General features: G+C 46.1%; 2 protein-coding genes across 4 annotated transcripts in view; one reads left to right on the top strand and one right to left on the bottom strand.

The window, feature by feature from the left end:
• The window catches only part of ZDHHC3 (zinc finger DHHC-type palmitoyltransferase 3), a 34369-nt gene extending 27234 nt beyond the window's left edge, over nucleotides 1-7135 (top strand). For all 3 annotated transcript variants that reach the window (XM_071561359.1, XM_071561358.1, XM_071561360.1), the window contains exon 7: nucleotides 3219-7135. In XM_071561359.1, coding sequence (XP_071417460.1) covers nucleotides 3219-3461 — 243 coding nt within the window. In that variant the 3' untranslated portion in view covers nucleotides 3462-7135. The remainder of the gene's footprint in view (nucleotides 1-3218) is intronic.
• Nucleotides 7136-7800: 665 nt separating this feature from the next.
• TGM4 (transglutaminase 4) lies at nucleotides 7801-21762 on the bottom strand. The gene is made up of 14 exons (XM_071561357.1): nucleotides 21603-21762; nucleotides 17334-17513; nucleotides 17092-17198; nucleotides 16653-16782; nucleotides 15894-16012; nucleotides 14419-14526; nucleotides 13708-13882; nucleotides 13056-13194; nucleotides 12709-12812; nucleotides 11742-11993; nucleotides 10761-11108; nucleotides 9252-9421; nucleotides 8616-8752; nucleotides 7801-8151 (listed from the first exon to the last, which is right to left on the bottom strand). Exons 1-14 carry the CDS (start codon nucleotides 21616-21618, stop codon nucleotides 8010-8012), a joined length of 2127 nt encoding a protein of 708 aa, XP_071417458.1. The 5' UTR covers nucleotides 21619-21762; the 3' UTR covers nucleotides 7801-8009.
• Between the last annotated feature and the right edge of the window lie 212 nt (nucleotides 21763-21974).

Here is a 21974-nt window from a genome sequence, read left to right as displayed (position 1 = left end):
GTGTTTCTTGTTTCAAACAGATGAAAATTGTTAACATTATGTAGTATTGATATTTTCAGTCAAACTGTTATGGGTTTTTTTTTAAATGAGGCATCATCACAGAAATGCCATTGGTACCTGTTGAATGTATGTGGCAGTAACTGGGGGTCCTGAGTTTTACTTGCTTTGTACAATTTTGTAGTGCAATTTGATGCAGTTTGAATGATACTAAATGTGGGTACTAAATATGAGAAAGGCAGACTTACTGGTTTGCTTTTGGAAAGTATTTTCTTAGGCAGGACAGCCTGATTCCAGGTGCTGGTTCTATTTCAGCATTGCCAAGAGAAATTGAAGGACAAACTCAGAGTACTTTGCTTTTGGAAAACTAAGTGGTACTCCAAGCAGAAATAAGTGCAAGGAACTGCTGTGAGGAAAGTCTGCCTTAATCATCATTTCCAGTGGCAATGCTTCCTGTATCTTAACCATCACATTGTCACAATGATTGTCTTTGCATTTCACTGTTCCTTTTGTATTTTAAAAGAATGCATTTCATGTAACATGCGAGAGCTGCCCTGCAGTTGCTTCTGGGTCAGGCCACACAGCACGCCATCCTCCTCTGGCACTGGGCAGGAGCAGATCCTGAGAGCAATAGTGGGGGAAACAGGGTATATTCTCCAGCATGGCAGTGGCCGCAGGTCATCCTGTCCCCATGTTTGCAATGTTGTACCTCTTACTGAAGTGGGAGTACCCATTATTTTATATTTCTTGGTTTATATCTTCAGTACTCGTTCAAAATGATGTAATTTGGAGTAGTGAAAGATGATGCTGCATGATGGGAAAGAGAAACAGGTGTTGGTTTAACTTGATATACAAAATTCTGACTTTCTAAAGTAATGGTGAGAGATTTTATGTATATAATGTTTTAGTTTTAAAAAAGGTTTCATTTAAGCAGTAACAAAATGTCTTCACAGCTGTGCATTCCTTCCATTCCCCTTAAATTCTTCTTAAGGCATAACCTTATGCCCTACTGACCATGTGGCTGGCAGCCAAATCAGATCAAGATACAATTATAAAACCTGTGCTTATTTTGAATATGTGCTGTGAAGGGATTAGTGAGGTCAGGCTGAGAGGGAAAGTACACCCCTGCCTGCTCTGATGAACTGCTCCCTAACTGGCATTAGCACAACCTCACTGAGGCTGACCTTGCTTATCTCCTTGGTCAGCCGATGCTGTTTGAAGCAGGTGAGCGATGTTTTTTGGAGGAGGAAAGGAGGGGCTGCTGCCCAGAAGTGTGTTCCAAATCTGTATTCCCAATCTAGATGGCAGCAGGGATCAAAACAGATTAAGCACGTGATTGAGGGCAGGGTTAAAGCTTCTGCTGCCAGGGGAGGGTTTAAATGCTTGGTGTCTCTCCTGCTCTGTGCTACTTGTTTTCCTTCTCCCTAGATACTCACACAATAAGTGCTGCAGCCCCGGTGCCATTTGTTACTAACACATGGGAAGCCTCCGCAGTCTGCTGAGGAACAGCCAACAACCAAAGGTGGTCTTCTGCTCTTTAAGCTGCTGAAGCCTCTGCCTCCTGTTCCACAGCCAGTGGGTGCTGGCAGTGCAGCATCCTGCAGGAAGAGCACATGGTAGTGCTAAAACGCTTTGCCAGGATCTGCTGTGCGAGAGCGCTGCTCCTCTCCCAGCTTGCCCAGCAGGGAGGTGAGGTCGGGCCATGGCTGCGGCACCAAGTGTGGTATCCCAAGGGACCAGAGGCTGCATGGGATGTTCCCTGGAGCACTCAGAATGCTACATTTGCAAGCCTGGGAGCAGAGCGAGGGGGATGCAAGACTGTGCTTAGCATTCCAAGTCCTTCAGGGCGTGACTTTTTCCTGAAATTGCGACCCTGAAGGATTCCAGTTTGGTATTGCATCATTCCTTCACATTCACTGCTGGGTCTCTCCTAAGTCAGAACAGAGAAATGGGGCATGAATGAAGTTCAGGAAAGCTTTGCACGTAGTGCTTCGATTTGTGGTGTGTTTTCTCCTGGGTCTGCTCATGCTGACTCAATGTTATTGCAAAACTGTGCTGCTGCTGTTGTGTAAGGCTGCCTGTGAGTGCAGCTGTGGTGCTGCTGAGCTCCTGCCTGTATTCATTTCCCCCCACTGCAAAGCTTTGAATGTTGTGTGTCATTAAGCAAAAATCTGTAGAATTAGAACGTGACAAGTGTGTTGTTCATCCAGCTCTTCCAATAGCCTTCTTTCATACAGTTTTAACTGAATTTGCTCATTTTTATCCTCTCGTTGAGTTTCTCAAAACTTGGATCCAGTGTTCTCACTTCTCTAAGAACAGACTTTTTGTGTGGTCACTTGGATATCATCATGAGCGTATCATGCACAGCTGCAGATCTGACTCCTCTCTTACGTGATACAGAAGATGCACATAAAAAATTCTGTTCTATTCCACACAGTAGTGGCCTTAAAAATTTTTTTTAAGAAAATAAATTTTAGTTTTTTATTGCTACATGGAGAAGGAGTACCAGGAAAAAAAGTCCTTGCCCAGATGCAATGTATCTGTTCTTTAAGTACAATCAAAATGTTTGCTTTCCTGAAAGTGATGTTCTTGGAGGGAGAATGAATCAGAATATTGACTGACTAAGGCTCTGGTCCCATTTTGAAGCCTTCACTTCCTCCTGTACAGGTTTTCTCAACTCCCAGCGAGCTATCTGGCTTGCATTGTGATTTGTCTTTGACAATTTGGTAAATAGAAATTGTGTTCTTAAATATTTGCTCTTAACTGGCACAGAGTGAGCTTCTAGGTGTGGCAGTGATAAATTCCTGATTCCTGGAAAAACATGCAATATTTTGCCTGTATCTGAACTACTGCAAAAATAAACTCTGGAGTTCTGACTGTACCTTGTCACTCCTTCGAGGGTTTCCAAAAGTCATGTGAGAAGTCCATGTTTCTGAAAAGGCTGGTTTTTCAGAAGCCATCTCTACCATAAAAAATCCATAGCAACTGATGCCAAAATACATCCACAAGATTCAGATTTGTCCATGAGTTTGATCTCATTTTAGGGTTTTATTGTTAAATTGGGAGATGAAACTCTCAGAAATGTAGGACTTCTGTCTTCACTGTTAACTCAAATAGCATCAGCCTGCCTATAGATAGGCACTTCTGCATGTGCTGCAGTGGTTGGTGCCCAAATACCTGCTATAAATGTGAGGCGACCCTAAGCTCTTCTCTTCTTGCAGGGCATTGAACGACTTAAAAACCAGAAGCCAACCTGGGAGAAGATCAGCGGCTGGGAAGGAATGAAGGTGGCGTTTGGCGGTGCCTTCTCCTTGGGTTGGTTCAACCCCTTTTCAAACCTGGACTGTGAGAGCCCAGCACCAGCTGAAGCTGTGGAAGCAGCTCCTGCGTCTGAAATACTCACCCAAGAAGAAATTGAGCAGTTTCTCTCTCGAGATGTTGCCATCCAGATGTTACATGAATAACAAAGCATCCTCCACAATACCAGGAGAAGCTTTCAGGTGTTTGGGGTTTTTTTTAATAACTACTCATGCTGGAGATTTAAGGCATTATTTTTTAACATACTTTTGGTGCATTAAAAAATTCAGGAGTGTTTGTCTGAGAGCCAGGTACAGCACTAGCAGAAGCAATGCAAATCTCCAGAGAGAGCTTTATAAGTGATGGGGTTTATAAGCTCCTTTTCAGACCTGTGTCAACTGCTTTACTGAGCTTTCTTACGTGGCCTTTAAGGAAAGTTTATAATTGTTGGATAGATTGGTTCCAGTTCCCAGAAATGTGGAATTCTAGTTAACTAGGGAGTCTGGTTAATCTTTTGTTCTTACAGCCTTTTGGAGGACGAAATGAGCGATGGCAAGATTAGCCCAGCTGTGAAAGTTTCTGTGAAAAACACATCCTCTTTAGCCCATCTCATCCTATGGATGCTGCCTCTGGGTTATGAAAGTTGCTGGTGCACAGGTCTTAGCAGAGGTAGGATACAGGGCTGTGGATGCAGCAGATCCATGAGCTTGCCATGGATGCAATTCTTTTGGTCTCTGAAATATCTCCAGGAATAAATTTCTACCATCTGTACTTGTGGAGCTGCCCAAGACTGGTGGTGTTTCTTGGAACTGTTGGGCTTGCAGTGGTGCCAGGCTGGCAGGAGCATTTGCCCGTGGCCAGTGCAGCCAAGAAAATGTTGGCTGTGTTGTTGAGCTGCTGGTGAGGGGAAGTTTTTGCCCCAGGGCTGCAGCTGGTTTGTACGTAAGATAACGTGGAGCAGGAGCTGCCTGTCTGACCTCTGCAGCCCAGAAAGCAGGGAAATGGTCTAGGCCAGATACAAGGGCTATTTCTGCAGTCAGAGAGAGAGAGAACACCCTGTTGATGGAGGTAGTGCCTGTCTCCATTTGACTTCTCTAATTTAGATGTCTCTCTTTCCTTCTTTTCTTGTTAGCTAGAGTTAGTTGAGAATGAGTAGTGCCTCTTAATCTTCCTGGGTTTTAACATTGTCCTGATAGTCTGTGCCATTGCGCAGGTTTCCTTACTCTCATTTTGCAGCCAGCTCCTCTAGTGAATGGTGGTGAACATACAGAAGGAACACACATCTCTCAAAGAAGGCATCACTGCAGGTGGCAGTGGTTGCAGCAAAGTCATGCAAGGGTGTTGCTAGACCCTGCATTCAGATGCACTACAAACACTTGGCATCCTCCAGATGTCAGGGTAGTTTTAATTTAGACTGTTTTTCAAGTGTTTGTTTGTTTTCTTTTTCTTCTGTCCTATCCCTTAGCTTAATTGCCATTACATTTGCAGGATATTAGAAATATGTTCCTGGTTTCCCCGTCACAGAATATGCTTGATTTTATGTCCCCCTGCCCTGTAACATGGACCAAAGAAAACTGCTTCCTCTCAGAAGCAAGACAAAGGAGTTTTTGGGATGAAAGTGGAATATTGTGAAAGACTTGTATGAAGTTTTTATTATTTATAGGAGTGATATCAAATGGAATTTATGTGAGATTTAAATTTTTTTTTACCCCCCAAAATGCATCTTATTATATATTAATGGTGTGACATTCAGGGCTACTGTAGAGGGATGAGATTCTCTCCTGGACTTTTCTCCACAACAGCAGTCCCTTTTTCTGGCAAAGGTATTGGGAACAGAGTGGCTTGACTGTTAGAAACACAGCTTGTCTAAAATCCAGGGGCTATTTCCAAACAATTGTCCTGTCCCCTGTTGCCTCTGGATGTCTCTCCTCTTTGTCAATGAAAATTAGATCTAGAAAAGAACTGTGTATTTGTAACCTTTTGGGAAAAGGGAAACACACTGCATTTGAGGGGAACTGAGGTACCCTCTCATGTCATGTCATTTTGCCCTGTGCTGCAGTGTGGTATTGAGAGAAGAAGCTCTTCTACTTCTGCACCAGCCCACATTCCATATTGTTAGCTTCCCACAGGAAAGGGACATCAAGGACGTACTCACATCTATAAGGGATTCCCTGTAGGGAGTAATGGGGATGTCGAAGATGGAAGAGTAAGAGTGCCCTTTTTAGCTCATGGTTTCTAATTTTGGCTTGCTGCTCCAACTTTGTATCCAGGTGACATCCCTGCCTCTGGTGCTGTGTCTGCAGAGGGAATGGTGTGACAGGGAGAAACTAGTTAATGGCTAAAAATCACCTTGAGGCAGGCATACGGAGCTGTCAACTTGGGAGAGACCCCCATGTGCTGCATTTCTCTAGATATGGACCCTACTGACATGGCTTTGGAGAGACATGGATGCAAGCAGCATATTTTCTCCTCAAACATGGCTCACCTCATCATAACAGGTGTCCTTTGCTTCTGTTTCCCACCCCTCATACCTCAGGTGATGGCATTTCTGAATTTATTTTTATTTAATAGATGAAACAGAAAAGAAGTATGCAAAGAAGGGTGAGAGCCAAAACATCCATCTCCCCTCCTGCAGTTGCAGTTTGAGTGAGAGACAGGGACATGTCCCTGTGCCTTATGCAGAGCATGGGCAGACATCCCATCCCCAGCTCTGGTGTCCCCAAGACCTGCTGGGGGAACTTTCTGTGTGCATCAGGTCAGTTCTGGTGTTTCTTAGCTGTCAGTCCCCCTTGTCCTCCTTTTCCTTCTCGCCTCTCAAAGTCCCAGTACCTCTTGGTGTATCTCCTCTCTGTCTCAATGTAGTGTGACAACTGTCAGAAATCACAAAAGTCTTCACAAGTTGGAAAAAAGTCTGTTTTATCCATAGCTTTAGTATAAACCTTCTTCAATGATTACATGGTAGCTTGAGACCAAACATGATTTTCATGAAATTTAAACCAAACCCTCTGTTTCCCTCCCTTCCCTCCATGACCTTCTTGCCCCTTGTAAACTCGTGCCTTCATCCTCATACAATGCTGCTATAGTCCCATCTGGGTTCTGGCTGGACCTTGCCAGGTCCCAGGGAAGGCTGTCCTGGAGGGCATGCTCGTGGTGGCAGGCTGGGGAGGATGCTGCCCCTGCCCTGCTCAGTGGGACATGGGCCACTGAAGATCCCATTACTGCTCTGATGTCAGGTGTTGATGTGTGATAGACAGGGTTGTGGCAGACATGGAAAGTGTTTTTGTACTCCTTACCTGTGTCTTCTACACCAGGTTTTCTATGCAAGTAAAGAATTTACATCTCTTGAGAAAATATATTTTTTGCTGTTTGTAACTCCTTTTTGTGCCTTCAGTTGCTATTGTACTTACTAAAGAACTATTACTCCATCTGCCAAGGACCACCTGCTCCTCCCTGCCCTGTGTACATGACCCACGTGGACCCTGCACCCACTCTACCTGCAGAGAGGAGCTCCCACTCCCTGCTGTTCCATCACAAGAGGTGGCTTTTTGGGGACCCAGTGCAGCTGTGGGGCACCAGAACACCAAGGGCAGAGGGGCAGCAGGGATCAGGGCAGCCTGACCCCCTTCTGTGGCCCAGCAGCTACCTCTGAAATACAAGAGAGTGGTTAAACCCTTAATTTTTGCCTTTTTTGTCCTCCTTTTTAATTTTTTTTTAATTTCTCTTTCGTTTTTATGGGTTGACACATAACCAAGTGTAGTCACCATTTCTTTTTCCCACTCTATGGCCTTAATGCTTGAGCATTTGCCTTTTAAATAAACAAATAAATAATCCCATATATTACTGTGTGACTTTATTTTCTCTTTACTCGTGGAAATATTGGAAACCCCAGTGCCAGACTGCTGCTGACCATGCTGTGGTGATGCTGTGGGGCAGAGCAATCCCTTGCTAAAGGTGGGCTCAGGAGTTGCTGGAATGTGCAGTGCAGTGGGCTCCAGCTGTTGTCTTCTATGTGACTGTGGCTGGAAGAGCTCTAAATGTACACTGCCATCAGGGTTCTACCAGTAATCCGGCAGCATTCAGGGGGGAAGGGGAAGAATAAGGGTTGTACATTTCTAAAGAAGCACTGGTAATGCAACCAGAGATGATACTTCTTCTGAAAATGCCCCAAAAATCCCTAAAAGAGGTGGTATAGCAAGAATTGTATGAAAAAGGGTGTTTGGGGAGACTGCACAAGGTTTGCTCTTTCTGTGCTCTAAAGACAAGAAAAGGTGCATGGCAGTACATTCTCCAGGTGGTTAGCTGGGAGGGAGAGGGAATCATCCAGGAGAGATTTGCTTGAAATGTTCCTTGAGCTGCACAGCAGCCCGTGGTGCTGTGAGGTTCCTGGGAGGTCCCGTGTAGGACCACAGCACTGCTGGCCCCTGCCAGGCTCACACCCATCACTGGCTGAAGCTGCCACCATCACAACCTCTGATCCTTGTGGCACTATACAACCCAATCACACAGTCAATTTTAACAATCTTTATTGTATCACAATTAACTGCAATCAATGCAACTGTGCCCTTTACATCAGGCTAATTCCTTAGCTTAATGGCATTTTTGCTCTTTACTTTGTAAGTACTACCCAGCAATCAAAAGAGGCAAGAAGTGCCTGAGACAACCAGCACTGCAATGTGTTTAAGCAAGGCCATTTGCACCCCACCAAGGCACTGATCCTACTCAATGATGGTGATGGCCTTCTCTGAAGAGATCCCTTTGATCTGGTTTGAGATCAGCTTGGCTACTATTTTCTTCTCTCCCAGTCTTGTCGGAGTGCATATTACTTCAGACTTCATGATCTTGCCAGGCATTATATCCCTAAGGACAAAGAAAAAGCAAATAATGCCAGCATGAGTTAGGATTTCTATTTGCCACTTTTGAATGATTTCACTTAAAGAAATAGGCAGTGCTGGTGTTTAGGGTTGGTGTTTCCCTCCTCTCATGACCAACGTGCAGCAAGTGGGGCCTGGCATGGTGGCACTGGCTGGTGGTCCTGTTGATCCTGGGGACCCCACTAAATTCATCTCTGAAGGAAGCAGCTGTGCTCACGTGGCTCACATCACAGCAGGAGCAAACGGGGAGCCCCTGCCATGCCTCAATGCCCTGAGCATGCCAACCTGTGTGGGTCTTTCTGCTATGTGGACTGTGGCCAAACGGGGTGCAGTTTCAAACATAGGGTCCTCTTACTCCAAATCCCCATACCACTTATCCAGGGGAAATTAAAAAAAAAAAAAGAAACAGAGTCCTGTCATGTTCATTTCATACTGGGCTCATCTCCTTACCCCTGATCAAATGTTGTCATCTTAAATATGCCCAAGCCCTCCACCAGCAGCTTGCAGTTTTCCAGGGCCACATTCAGTTTGTTCTTGAAGATGAAGGCACAGCTGAACTCCTGGTTCAGTTTGGCCATTTCTGGCATCTGTTCAAGGAGAAAAGAGAGAAACAAACCCAGAGACCTGGGATCAGAGGGATAATAAAGGTGCCAGAGCTGCTGCAAGTTTGCTCCTCACCACTAGCATCGTGTGGGGCAACCTGTTCCACCCTCCCATCCTTTCCACCCTCCCATGGCACTGTGTTTTCCCAGCTGGTTTCTCTCTGGTTTCTCAACATGTTTTTCCTTCAGAAGGGAGAGCTGTGAAATTGGAAATAGGCTCTGCACAAACTATCCCCTTTCATCCCCTTCCCTTCAGCAGCCTCTGCCTTCACCTTTTAGATGGGGCAATAACATTTTCATTTCATGGCTGCTTTCAACCTTCAAATAAGGATTGAAGAGCCAAACAAAATGCCAAGGGCTGAGCATCCCAGAAGGCAGCTGTTTGGGGAATGCCCCTGGGAATGCTAACACCACCGTGGTGCCACAGTGAGCAAGGCTTTAACCCTTGTTCCCCAGGAGCCCACCCAGCTGGTGCCTGCCTCACCTGGATGGTGATGGGGGGGTACTCAAATCTCATTGATGTCTCCTTGGTGAGTTTGTCATTTGTTTCCTTGACCTCAGCAATGGCAGTGACAAGAATGAGGACTTCATCATCCACTGAGGCAAATGCCTTCATATATGCATCAGGTGCTATTTTCATGGGGATCTGCATCTCTGCAGGAAAGAAAACACAACTGGATGCTTCATCACACGCTCAGGAATTGGGTGGCAAAATCAGCTCTGGTGGCTCTTGTCCCAGGGTGTGGGATGAGCCATATTCTCTGAGTCCATCCTGCTTTCACTTCAGGACATAGATCCTGTTGGAGGAAGCCCTGTCTGGGTGGGTGGTACCTGGCACATGCAGCCATGGGAAGGGTGGCTGAGTCCCCACCATCTCTCTGCCCAGACGAGCACTGGCTCAGGCTCACATCTAACATCTCAGCAACCCTCATCCCTTGCTGTCCTGGTACTCAGGAGGAGGCAGAGGAGCAGGAGGTTGGGTACATCTAAACCTGTATCCCTTGGGATTTCTCTGAGGAACTGCTTGCTATAAAACTGCTGGCTTTCCTTTCACTTCAGATTTTATCTTTAATTGCCTGGACAAGCTTCCAGTGGCTCAGAAAAGCCCTGAAGTCAGCAGTGCTGGTGCCTGAGCCCTGCTTCAGCTTCTGGTAATGAAAACAAAAATACTGTTCCTTTTCCCTAAATGCATGTATGTATGTTTGTATGTACGTATATATGTATGAAGCTTTGTGTCCTACCCTGCTGCATTGTGACAGTGCCAGATTATGTGTGAAGAAACTCAGCATTCACCAATAGAAAAGAATTTTTTTTTCCCCAAGAATGACTCATGCTTGGAATGAACAAGAGTTGTTAATTATTCATCACTTGTTAGTCTCTTGTTTAGCAAATTTCAGTTACATTGCTGGGGATCAGAAACGCAACTCAGGTCACTCAAAGTTACACAGTGCACAACAGCAAACTGCTGGGATCAGCCAGACAGGCAGGCATGAGGCAGGAATTTGTTTGGGCAAAAATTCAGAAGATAACACTCACCAGCATCACCAGCACCATTATTAGAGTGGGAAACACTGGAACAAAAAAAGGCTGAAATTTTCAGCTATCTAAGTCCTGTGAGGAATCTGATCCATATGGGCACACACAAAGCCTGCAGTGGCACCTTTGATCTTTACACAGTAAGCATGGGAGGAGATGCTTTGGCACACCTCACTCACACTATGAAAATATCTGTCTGCCCACACTGATGTATTTCTAACCACTTCGTGGAAACTGCAGCAGGAACAGGGTCTTCATGTTTTGGTCCCTGCTACAGAGGGATCCCAGTCTGTAACTGAGACTTCCAAATGCAGTAACAAGGGAGGGAGGTTGCAGGCAGGCAATTTCTGCTCTTCAAAAAGTACAGAGCCATACATGGGTCTATAGTTGAGCTATTACAAACAACAGACTGCCACAATAAATAATTCACAGAACACAGCAAGTTTTCTGTGCTTACCAGATTGGCCTTCAAGCCTGATGGTTTCCTTGATAGTTCCAAGGTTGGCCTGAACTTTTCCAGTATAGTACTGCAGCTGGCAGGAGCCAGCAAGATCAATGGTCCAGCTTCCAGGAGTGGAGGTCTTCACTGTGATGGCCAGCTCAAGGGGATTGCCCGGATGCAAAGCTTCTGTATTGGTTATCTCAAGCCGGATCCCACTCTTGGTGACTGTCTCATGCAGGGCCACAGGCCTGTTAGCAATCATATTGTGATCCATAGTCATAGCGTAGCCTGAACGAGGGGTCAGTCCTGAAGGGCGTATGAAGCTGCAAGCTCTTTCCATGGCCTTCCTTTCCTCTTTGGAGCCTGGATAAAGAAAAATATGGATGATATCTGTATCTTGGTCTCCTCACCCAAAGCCACCTTCCCTTTATTAATGCTTCTGTTGCTGAGCAGAGAGGATGGAGGATGTTAGGGCACCTGCTTACACTAACACCAAAACTAACTGTAGCATTTTGGACTGGAAGTTTCCTGAAAGAGACACTTTTATAGGATGGATGCTCTTAAATTTTTCAGCCTGATATTTTTGTCCTCCTCACTGGAAAGAGTTGAATAGTCTAGGACAACGTGGCTGGATCTGAGTATTTTTGGGAGGAAATGTGGGATTTTTTCTTTCCAATATTGTCTGGGGAGTGGAAAGACAAAAAGAAAAAGAATGAAGAAATAAAGCAAAGGTCAGTCTGACGACTAGGTTCATCACTCAGCCCATTTCTTTCACTGCCTGCAAGCTTGCTCGACCCTAAGGAACAGCCTATAGGTGTCACTGTGTGCATGAGGATGCCCAGGGAAGTGCTGCCTCCCGAGGGTTTCCAGGTCTTACACCAGGTTTGCCACTGCAGCTACTCCTGCAGCTTTCTCCTGAGACAACATGTGTTGTGGGGTGACCTAGATGGACAGGGGTTGCCTCTTTGGCACTACGTTAGAGGATGGGGCAGTCACCTTCACGGTACTTGTACTCCAGGGTGATGTCTTCCCGCCTGTTCTGCCCCACGGCTTTTGTGCTGATGTTCCTGCCGATGTCCTGGGTCTCTGTGCCAACCCTGATGAACTTGTCCTTGCCGTTCACCTTCTTGACGATCCAGTAGACTCTGTCAGCATTCACCTCCGCATACACAAACTTGGCATCGAAGGGCAAATACACATCTCCTTCTCGGACAGCCTTCACTGGGCAGGGACCACACTGGAAAACACCTAGAAAGTGCATTCAGTAACAGCTGATTTTTAAAATATGAGCAGTGAATCCAACTTTTGTTCCATGCTCTGACACACACAAGCAGGAATTTGTGGCCATGGGGGTTGTCACTTAGCAGTTAACAGACCTCCAACTCAGTAATGAGCTCCAAAAGCTCTTATTTATCCCACAGCTGCTTTGGCTTTTTTACAGATCACCACACACTGGTAAGAGGCTTTATGTGTTTCCATCACTTAAATAATTTTAAGGTTAGAAAGTCACAGGTTGGCTATGGAGTTAACTGAGTCCAGACATCCGTGCTTGATCTCCTAGCAATCCTCCACTTTCTGCACTGTCTTGAAGACTAATGTTTCAGAGGGGTTTCTGCTTCCAAATTCCCTCAATCTGTGCAGGGAGGGTAGTCACCAATTGTGAGGGTCACTCCTCTCATCTACCAATGAGCAGTCTTGTGACCTCCATGACTTAGGTGTGCTCTAACCTCTGAAATGACATTCATGTCCCAAGAACATTCTACAAAGTTGTTTTTCTGCCTGCCAAAAAATGCTGTTTCTCCCATCCTGGCCTGAGATGGCAGGATTGAGACCTGCTTTAGGGTGTCCCTGCCCCAGCACATGAAGGTGAGCATGGGCAGTATGTGCTTTGCTGGCTGGGGAGCATGGCTTTCAAACAAAATGTCCCTGCCTCCCTCAAGAACTGCAGAAGAGCAAATCCTACCTTGACTTTGCTCCTGAGGGGTTGAATCAATCGCCTGCCAGCCATCAAACCCATCAGGCAGGTCTGCCCGCTTCATCCAGACATCATTCCACACGTGGAAGTTCCTGCATGCATTTGGGTTGGAAAGAAAAGGAGTGAGCTGTTACAGCCTGAAGAGTCACGATCTCCTCCCTTAATCCTTTAGTAAGGGCAGATTTAATGGCTATTCAAGTGTAACCCTGTGAACCCCAGGTTTTCTCTCTATCTCCTGAGCAATAGAGGAAATTCTCAAAGGAATTGCCAGGGTGGGAATGGGACACTGCAAGGCAGGACGGGGGGTAGGAAGCATTAGTCCCATTTTGCAGTACCAGACAGAGTCGAGTGACATCCAGTTCAGCTTTTCTCCTGCTTCATTCAAGTAAACGTCAACTCTCAGGTTCTCCTCTGTATCATGTGCCGAGTTGAAGGTACTCACGCAGCGGGCTGGGACCCCCAAGCAACGCATGACTGCAGCACAGACAGGCAAAACACAGGGTCACAAAATCACTCAGGCTGGTGGGCACCTTTTGGGATCATCTTGTCTCATCCCTCTGCCCATGCAGGGTCCTCTAGAGGAGGTGCCCAGGTCTGTGTCCAGATGGCTTTTGAGTATCTCCAATGTAGACTCCATAACCTCTCCGGACAATCTCTGCCAGTGCTTGGTCACCCTCAGGGGTGAAAAAAGCTACTTTCCCATGTTCAGACAGAACCTCCCATGTTTCAGGTTGTGCCTATCACTTCTGGTCTTTTCACTGGACATCACTGAGTAGAGCCTGTCTGTGCCCCACTCCTTTCTGTCAGGTATTTATACACGAGGATAAAACCCGCAGAGCCCTCTCTTCTCCAGGCTGAGCAGTCCTGGCTCTCTCAGCCTCTGCTTACGTGACAGACCCTGCCACCTCCACGGCTCAGAGGTGCAGCAATTTGGCTTACTAGCACAGTAATTAGGATGTCAGAGAAGAGAGATAGTTCACTGTTTACCTGTATTGAGGACGCCTGCAAAGACCCAACATTGGCCATAACTGATGGGCTTCTTGGTCTTGTAATACTTCTGCAAGATTGTTACACTCCCGATCCAATCCATAGGGGCCGTCCCACCTCTGTAATTCCCTGACCAGTTCCCCAGCAGGACACCGCTGTCATCATTGGCATTAACCTGTGGCCACACACACATGCAAAGGAGAAAAATAAAGGGATGAGGCTGAATGAGACTTAAACCCCTGGGGTGTCTGCCCACCCTGTGTCTTCCCAGGTGCTCCACAGCCCTGTGGCACCCAGCACGGTTACTGGTGCTGTCTGGGGGCTCTCCTGGTTGGAAACTCTCTGTCTGGGTATCTAGAGGGAGGTGCTCTCACGGTAGTCAAAATTAATGCTGCACTCAGGGTTCCCAGAAGGGTCCCACCACAGACAGCTGTTACTCCAGCAAAACACAATCCCTGTGTTGACCCTACCAACACAGCTGATGAGGAAGGACAACCACTGGGGCACCTGCAAGCTTTGGAGATGGAGAGATATTGTATTTTGTCCACCTCTTCCCTTGACCCAAAATGCCTCTGACTCTTTCCTTGCAGTTTCCCAAAGAAATCTGTTTCAGATGCTTCCTGAAATGGTGTTCATGGTCCCAGGGAAAGAAGAGTAAGAAAGGAGTAGGGAGTGCTGGAGAGACAAAGCACTTCACTGAGAGAGGCTTACCAAAGCAGACATGGCTCTGGACACATGTGCAGGATCCCTTCTATTGGTCAGGCTGAGTTTGCTTTTGTCCAGTAGATACATGCAGGCATCCAAGACAAATTCCTCAAACTGTTTTGGGGAGAAAATGGAGGCATCTTTATATACTGCTCTAAAACAGAATTTGCTTGTCACTGTAAAGCAAGTACTCAGAGGAAACTGTTTGACAAACTCTAACTTCTAAACTTCCTTTATGATAATAAATTTTCAAGGCTAGGGGGCTTCCCAAAGCTGTTCTCTCCAAAGAAACGCTAAAATGAAATCCCACCTTGGAAGACAAAATCTTGTCTCATGTATCTTGCAAACACTGTTGGGACCTGACCCAGTAATCTTTACTCCCATGAACAGTACTATGTCACCAACGTCATATCCCTGCAACTCTGCAAATTACTCACAAGAGTGATGAAAATTTAAGACCACAACAGATATTCAGTCTATTGACATAAGTACAAAAGAAACCTCGGAAAAAAGAAAGGTACGTAAATGCAGATTATTACAGCAAGGATTCCACATTAGCAACTAGTGATAAGGCTCCCTGAGGTCCAATTCACACGGATGTCAAATATCCGATCCAAGGAAGCCTGGCAGAAATCAATATCAATTCTCATTGCTCAACAGCAGAGTAAATATTAGGATAGGAACGGCCCTATGGATGATGCCCTTTGGCCCCTTTTGTGTAAAGGCATCAATGAGAGCACCTTTGTTGGGCTTTCTGTATTCTGCAGCTTGAAATTACAGACTTATAAAACAAGCAAAAAAAATTAGAACAAAAACAGAAAACAGATTTCAGCATTTTTTTGGTGGGGAATTCTGCCTGGATAGGGTGCAGGAGGCTCTGTTTGGTGCCAGTGTGCTTTCTACAGGATGCAAATAATTCTGCTTTAGCACCCACCTCTAAACTCTAATCCAAAGCAGTTAGACATTCTGACCCTGTGGAGTTATCTCAGGCAGTATGAAGGAATACCCTTCCTGAGAAGTGGCGATTGTGTCCTGGACGCAGCCGTCAGTAAAGGCACCACTTTACAGGTGATAACTTCTGCCAGTACTTCCACCCTTTTTACTCCTGATCATGATGCAACAGGTACATAATCAGACTTTTTTTCCCCCTGTCAGCCCTTTCCACAGCTCATGAGCTGGTTACCAATAGCTATTGTTGCAGGAGAGCAGGAATGTCCTTAAGGGAATTTTTTCGATCAGAAATACTCTGTCCCAAGGTTCAACATCCTTTTCCAGGGGTCACGCAATCTGACTATAAATGGGCTTTTAAACCTGTTCTCCAGCTGTGGGTGGGTTACCCTAAGCAGGTGAGCCCTCCCAGCGAAGCTGGCAGGACCATTCCAGCACTTTTTGCTGCTCACAGGCTTAAACTGTCTTTCATTGACACAAATGCCAAAGGGACAAATAAGGGTAAGAGGGCTGACAAGACAGCTTTGTTTTACCTGCCCAAAATTCCAGGGCCTATCGTATATGTTGTATGCAGATCCAACATAGATGTAGCCTGTGTCGTTGAGCACATACTCCTTTCTCTGTGCCTCATCAGGCATGAAGACAGCATCATCTGGAGAAAAAAAAACCCTCAGAGTGAGGTGGTTGGCACACATTATATGAAGTTTTCTGTGGAAAGCTAAACTGGAGGAATCGATAGTCTGCAACACTCACATCAAATAATCATATAGCACTCACATTTTTTTGTTCCTTTATAGAAGGATGTCCTATAAGACTAATCTTTATTTTCCTCCTGTAGGTGTATTGTTACATGATCAGTCTTTTATTATAGCAAGAAGCTTATTTCTGAACACTGTAATGAACTAGGTAGACAGCAGAGAGAACTGGGGAACTGATGCCAACCAAGGACACATGTTTTTTTATCTGGTTATTTTTTGTCTGAGTTTTAAGCCAGCTCTTTCCTCTAAGTTAACGGTTGTGCTGGCTCAGGGAAACAGGGAGGGGTGACACAGAGGTGCAAACAGAGGTGACAGAGAGATGGCCCTCTACATTGCATCACTGGAGAATGCCCAGCAAGGAGCTGGCTCACTGCTATTGCCCAGCTTCCCACTGGCCTGATGAGTTGCTATTTGCAGTGTTTTATGGGGAAAAAGCAATGCATGCAAGAAAGAGAGGGAAAATAAGAAGAAAAGTTCTGCCAGGGACAGTCTCTGGCAGCAGTAATTATCACTCCCAGCTGCAGGACCACTCACCTTTACACCAGGGATTGAACAAAAGGTAGATGACACCATTTTCAGGCTTGTAAATGTGCGCCCCTGTCTTCACGTTCAGGGTGTATTTTCCCACGGGGGCATTGGGTGAGCTGGTGACAGACAGCACGCACTGAGAAGGTAACAAGGAGAGATGGCATGAGGGACACTCCACCATGGCTACAGACATGGCACAAACATGGCACTGCAGGACTGGCATGAGTGGCAAAGCTGGTGGCCATGGAGGTCCATGCAGGGAGAGGGGGAAAGGGGCAAATCCTGCCTGCACATGGCAGAGAAAATGAATTAGGCAGGGCAAGGCTGCTGCCCACTTAATATTATAGGATTAAGGGAAAGCAGGACAGGGGTATGAGGACAATTTGCTCTGTAACTTCCGGTGGGCTTGGCACTGGGCACTGAGTCCCTTGTCCACATGCTCTACCTCTTTGCCAGCCTTCTTGACCATGATGATCTTCCACCCATTGAAATCCTGCTCTCGTTCCGGTTTCAGCGACATCAGGCTCCCCCTGATTTTTGTTGGATTTTCACCTGGAAATAAACCCAAGACAATATATGGGAGGGTTGCACAGGTCTTCAGTGTCTGTGCAGTGCCAGGAATTGGCAGCTGGAGGCTCTGGGGGCTCTCTGGCTTTGCCTGATGGCCACAGAGGGGACTTTGCTTACCGATGCCAAAGTGCAGTGACAGCTTGTCGGCAGCATTCACCTCCCTGTTGAGGCTGACCTGCACCTTGAAGGGCTGCCCACGCCGCACCACCAGGTTCTTGATGTTGTACCCATCCGTGTGGTGCTCACGGGTGTTCTGGCTCTTGAGAAAGTCCACCCCAGTGGCCTTCAGGCTGGTCCCTGGAAAGACATTATCAGAAAAGGAGAGAGGAAAAAAAAGAGATTGATGGTAAATTGCTCAGTAAAGTTTTCTTCTTACTGCAGCCCTGTGAGTCATCACACATCTTGAGTGACCAGTGATCCAGCACAAGGAATCACATCGAGTATCACCATGACTCATGGATCATCAAATGACAATTTACAGTATCTTTTATTGCTTCTCACACTCAGTCACACAGGGAGTAAACCAAATGTGCCAAAAGAGCTCCCCTCAGTTGCTGAAATCCCCAGAGTCTCTGGGATGCCAAAGGTCTGGAAAATGGGACTCTTCATGACACTGAAGATGATTCTTTATATTTCCCCCTCAAAAATTAGTCCCAAATAATATCACAACAGTAATCCCTCATCTTCTTATGGAAATATGCATATGCAAATATTTCCAAGGTTGCTTTTTTTTTTTTTCAAAGGACTTGGTTTCTCCTATAATCTGAGGAACAAAAGGAAGGTCAGAACCTAGTTGTGCTGCAGGGATGCTCCCTGCCTATGGGGATGCTAAATGTGCGGGTCAAAGCACTAAAAATTATAGTACAATATAACGTATAATACAATATATTTAATATAACATCAAATATAAAAATATGCATTAATATTTTTTACTCCAAGGGTGGTGAGGGACTGGAACAGGTTACCAGAGAAGTTGTGGATGTCTCATCCCTCCAAGTGTTCAAGGTGAGATTGGACGGACTCTGAGCAACCTGGACTAGTGAAAGGTGTCTCTGTCAATGGTAGGGGGATTGGAACAAAATGATCTTTTAGCTTCCTTCCAACCCAAACCATTCTATGATTTTATTGTAATAAAAAACTATACAAGATAAAAGAATATAGAAGAATATAAATACCCAGAGGTTAACCTCAGCCACCCTGGGCAGTGCAGCAGAGAGGCAGAGTCACTCTGCAGCAGCTCAGAGCCAAACAGCAGCAGGTCAAGGCAGGAGCTCATTTCTACTCCTTATGGATTCCTACAGCACAGTCACCACAGGACACTGCCCCCCTTCACAGCAACTGATGCTTTACCCATTTGACTTCAGCACAGATTTGGACTCCAGCAAGAATCCCTTGCAAGTGCCTCGCTCCCATTCATTCCTAACACAGCAGCTGATTTTGTTAAGATAAAACATTTAAAAATCACTGTCTCCTCAGCTGCCCTTTACTCCTGCAGCTCTGGACAGAAGCAGGGTTGGGAAAAGCCTCAGCACCTCTGTGCCTGGCAGCTCACAGGTCAGTGCTGTGGCATAGGAGTGGAGTTCTAAGAGGTACAACCCAGTGATACACTTGAGCAAAGAGAAAGCCCTCAGCTTTCAGTGATGATGGGGATTTGGGGGTCACTGCATCAGGCCTTGGCAGGCTGCCCAGGTATGACAGGGAAAGCCAGAGCATGCTGGAATGAGGCTGAGCTGTATTTCTTTGGGAGCATTTTACCTGTCTTGTTCCTGCCCATTAAATATCCTCAGAGGATATATTCCGTGTGAATAGTAGGGAGTAACAATACCTCACAAGCATTTGTCTCATGAGTGATTCAGATTAAGACATGGGAGAGGCAAAACCAGCTTACGGTAACTTAGAAGTTAGCAAGTCAAAGGCATAATGGCTGAAGGGATTAATTCACCAAATGTCTTGACAGATTTGCATGATACCAGGCAACCATGGTGAGTATCAACAAGAGCCATCCCTAACATTGAAGAGCCTGAAATCTGCTGGTCTGTGCTGTGGCATGAGAGATGGCACATGCAGGGCTGGACCCAGGGCAGGCTGAAGTCAACGGCACACTTCCTACTGTGACCTGTGCTGGGCAGCAACTGCAGCCTTGAGTAAACTGAACCGATCAGCTTACTACCTCTGTGTAATTCTTCTTAGTAACTATATAAACCATATTTATCTTAATTACATTACAGATATCAGTGCCACAGCAAACAGACTTGAAATTTTGTTAACTGATTTAATCTTTGAGTGCTTTTCGTTTGCTTGTTGCATGCCAGTGGCCAAACTCGGGCTGATGTTTTGTGCAATGGGGTGTGAGTGTGTTTATGTCAAAAAATTTCAGCTAGAACTAGCAGCTTAATCCTCTTGAGGACAAAGAGGAAGTGCATCTTCCTCAGCATTAAGAAATCTCCAAACACTAAAGCTGCTCAACCTTGTTCCTTATGGAAACACTGGTGCTATGCTGAGAAGATACCAGAAAACAGTCCTGGTGGTGGGAGAGCTATAAAGGGATGTGGGAGTTGAATGCACAGGATGGCTGTGGGAAAGGACCCTGGGGAATCCATCCTTCCAGTATTTCTTAACTTAGGGACTGCATTTCCATTCCCTGTTTCTGGACACCACCAATGTTTAGGATGCACAAAAACCCCATGGAAAACAGCTGCCTTGGAATATGGCCTGACAATGCTGCAGGGTGCCAAAGACCTGTCTCCGCTCAGCACTGCCCATCAATAGTGCTGCATTTATTGCTGTGCAAACACACCCATGATACCCTGTGATCCGACTGGCACGGTGTCCTGTGCCAAGGAATGCCTCAGAGCGAGCCAGTGGCACACCCATCACCACATCTGAGGGGGCTTGGCCGCAGTCCATCTTCCCTGGGCAACCTGCAGCTTTCAGCTTCCTGCTCTGTTCCCTGGCCAGGGCACGGAGCTGGGCACCCACACACCCTGAGTTCGGCTGCCTGCAGGCACCTCGGTTTGCCAGCAGAGAAATTAATGATTTACAGCAGAGCTGAGCATGCCAGGAATGTGCCCGCTCACGGGATAGAGGCATGAGCTGCAAGAGGCAATCCTGTCTGCGCTCGCTCCTGGGGCAGGCCAGAAGCAAACCCAAATCCTGAATGCTGTCGCATCTTAATTTCCTTCTTTTTAAAGAAGAAATTTCAAGGCAGCAGTTTTATCTCCTAGTTCCATGATTTATCAGTTATAGAGCTTGTTCCTACACTAACCTGCTGGCCCCATTGCATTGTTACCTGCCTGGAGAAGATGTTCAGAGCTTCAAGAGCACAGTGATCAACCAGAACAAAAATGGAGACATGAGGACTTGGCGCTGGTAAGGATCTGGGGCCTTTTTCCCCTGAGGATGATGAGATGATGGGGATTTAAAAAATATTAATATGGAGCAGAGCATTTATAGTAGCCCTGGCTTCAGAGGGAACAAGGGCTGCTCAGGAGGACAGAAGTGGGATGAGAACTGTAGTTTTTCAAGAGAGAACAGTATTTGGATACCCGCATTTACTCCTGATCCTTGCCCAGCCTATGGGCAAACACTCTCCCATCTCAGAGATGTGGAGTCACATCCCAAAGATGCTGCTGTCCAAGACTTTCTGGAAAATTTTAGCTCATCCACACTCAGAGTACAGAGGTGTGAAACTGAGGGGCTTGGAGTGGTGTCAGGACACCCTTCCCCTCCTGAAGGCTGTGGAGGCTTGTTCTCAACTCTGCTGCAGGCACTACCCAGCCTGCACTTGCAGCTGCCCAACTACATCCCAAACCCCAGGGATTTTGGGCACCCTGGGTCTGGGCTGGCCAGTGGTGGTGGTTCAGCAGCTACTACAGGAGTGCCTCAGGCACCTTTCTAGTTAGGTGCAGGATCTCCTGACAACAGGGCAGACAGGACAGCCATGGGACAGAGCTCAAGCCCAAATAAGCCCTCATTTCAATTATTTTGAAACTTGCGCCAGATGATATCAGTCATCACTAAAAGGAGCAATAATCTACACGATTAAGTAGCCTGAAAGAAAGAAATTCTTTTAACTTTGACATGGAACAAGTTTAAAAGAGCTACATTTCTTTCCCATCATCAACAGAAACAGAAGCCTATAGGTCAGTGAAAAGTGATGAAAAATGGGTTTCATTTTTCAGTTGGTTTACTGATCTGTCAAAACCAGAATTTGCAGAGGAAGAGCAAACTTATCCTCCATGAGCAGTGGTGACACCAAAACTCCTTTCTCCAAGGTGTCACTCATGGCAATCAGAGGGCTGAGAATCTCTGGAGCTGCCATCCTCCTTGCAGGAGACTTGCCAAATCACACATCTAACATATAATAATCGAGCATTAAAAACTCACCAGCGTAGTTGCTCATGGTTCTTGTCAGAGTGTCTACCCGAGATGCCTGCAATGCCAGCAGCTTCCAAGCTCCTGAGTAGTCTCTGCCACTTGCTTCTGAGTGTGGTGAAGGAAGACAGGCTGCCCTTTTTATCTGTGTCTTGCTCTGAGGTGTCAGCAGGTCCACTGCCAAGGGGTGGTGTTTAGAGAAAGGAAGTTCCCGGGGTAAAAAAAAAAAAAATGACTACAACTCCCTCTGCACATAGTCAGACCCTGAAAAACAGTGAAACTCAAATCCCGACTCATATGGAAGGTGAATTTGCACAATCAGATGACAAGTGGACAGACCCTTCACTGACAAACAGTAAAATCATGGGCTAGATGAGTAACAAG

This window comes from Pithys albifrons, chromosome 7 (assembly GCF_047495875.1).
Source record: "Pithys albifrons albifrons isolate INPA30051 chromosome 7, PitAlb_v1, whole genome shotgun sequence".
Classification (NCBI taxonomy): domain Eukaryota; kingdom Metazoa; phylum Chordata; class Aves; order Passeriformes; family Thamnophilidae; genus Pithys; species Pithys albifrons.
This window is presented reverse-complemented; position numbering and strand designations above follow the sequence as displayed.

Coding starts and splice junctions, on each gene's coding strand:
- TGM4 (XM_071561357.1), bottom strand. Junction 16,013..16,652: donor GTTCAATCCCTGGTGTAAAG/GTGAGTGGTCCT, acceptor TTTTTTCTCCAG/ATGATGCTGTCTTCATGCCT. Junction 8,152..8,615: donor ATGACAACATTTGATCAGGG/GTAAGGAGATGA, acceptor CTTTGTCCTTAG/GGATATAATGCCTGGCAAGA.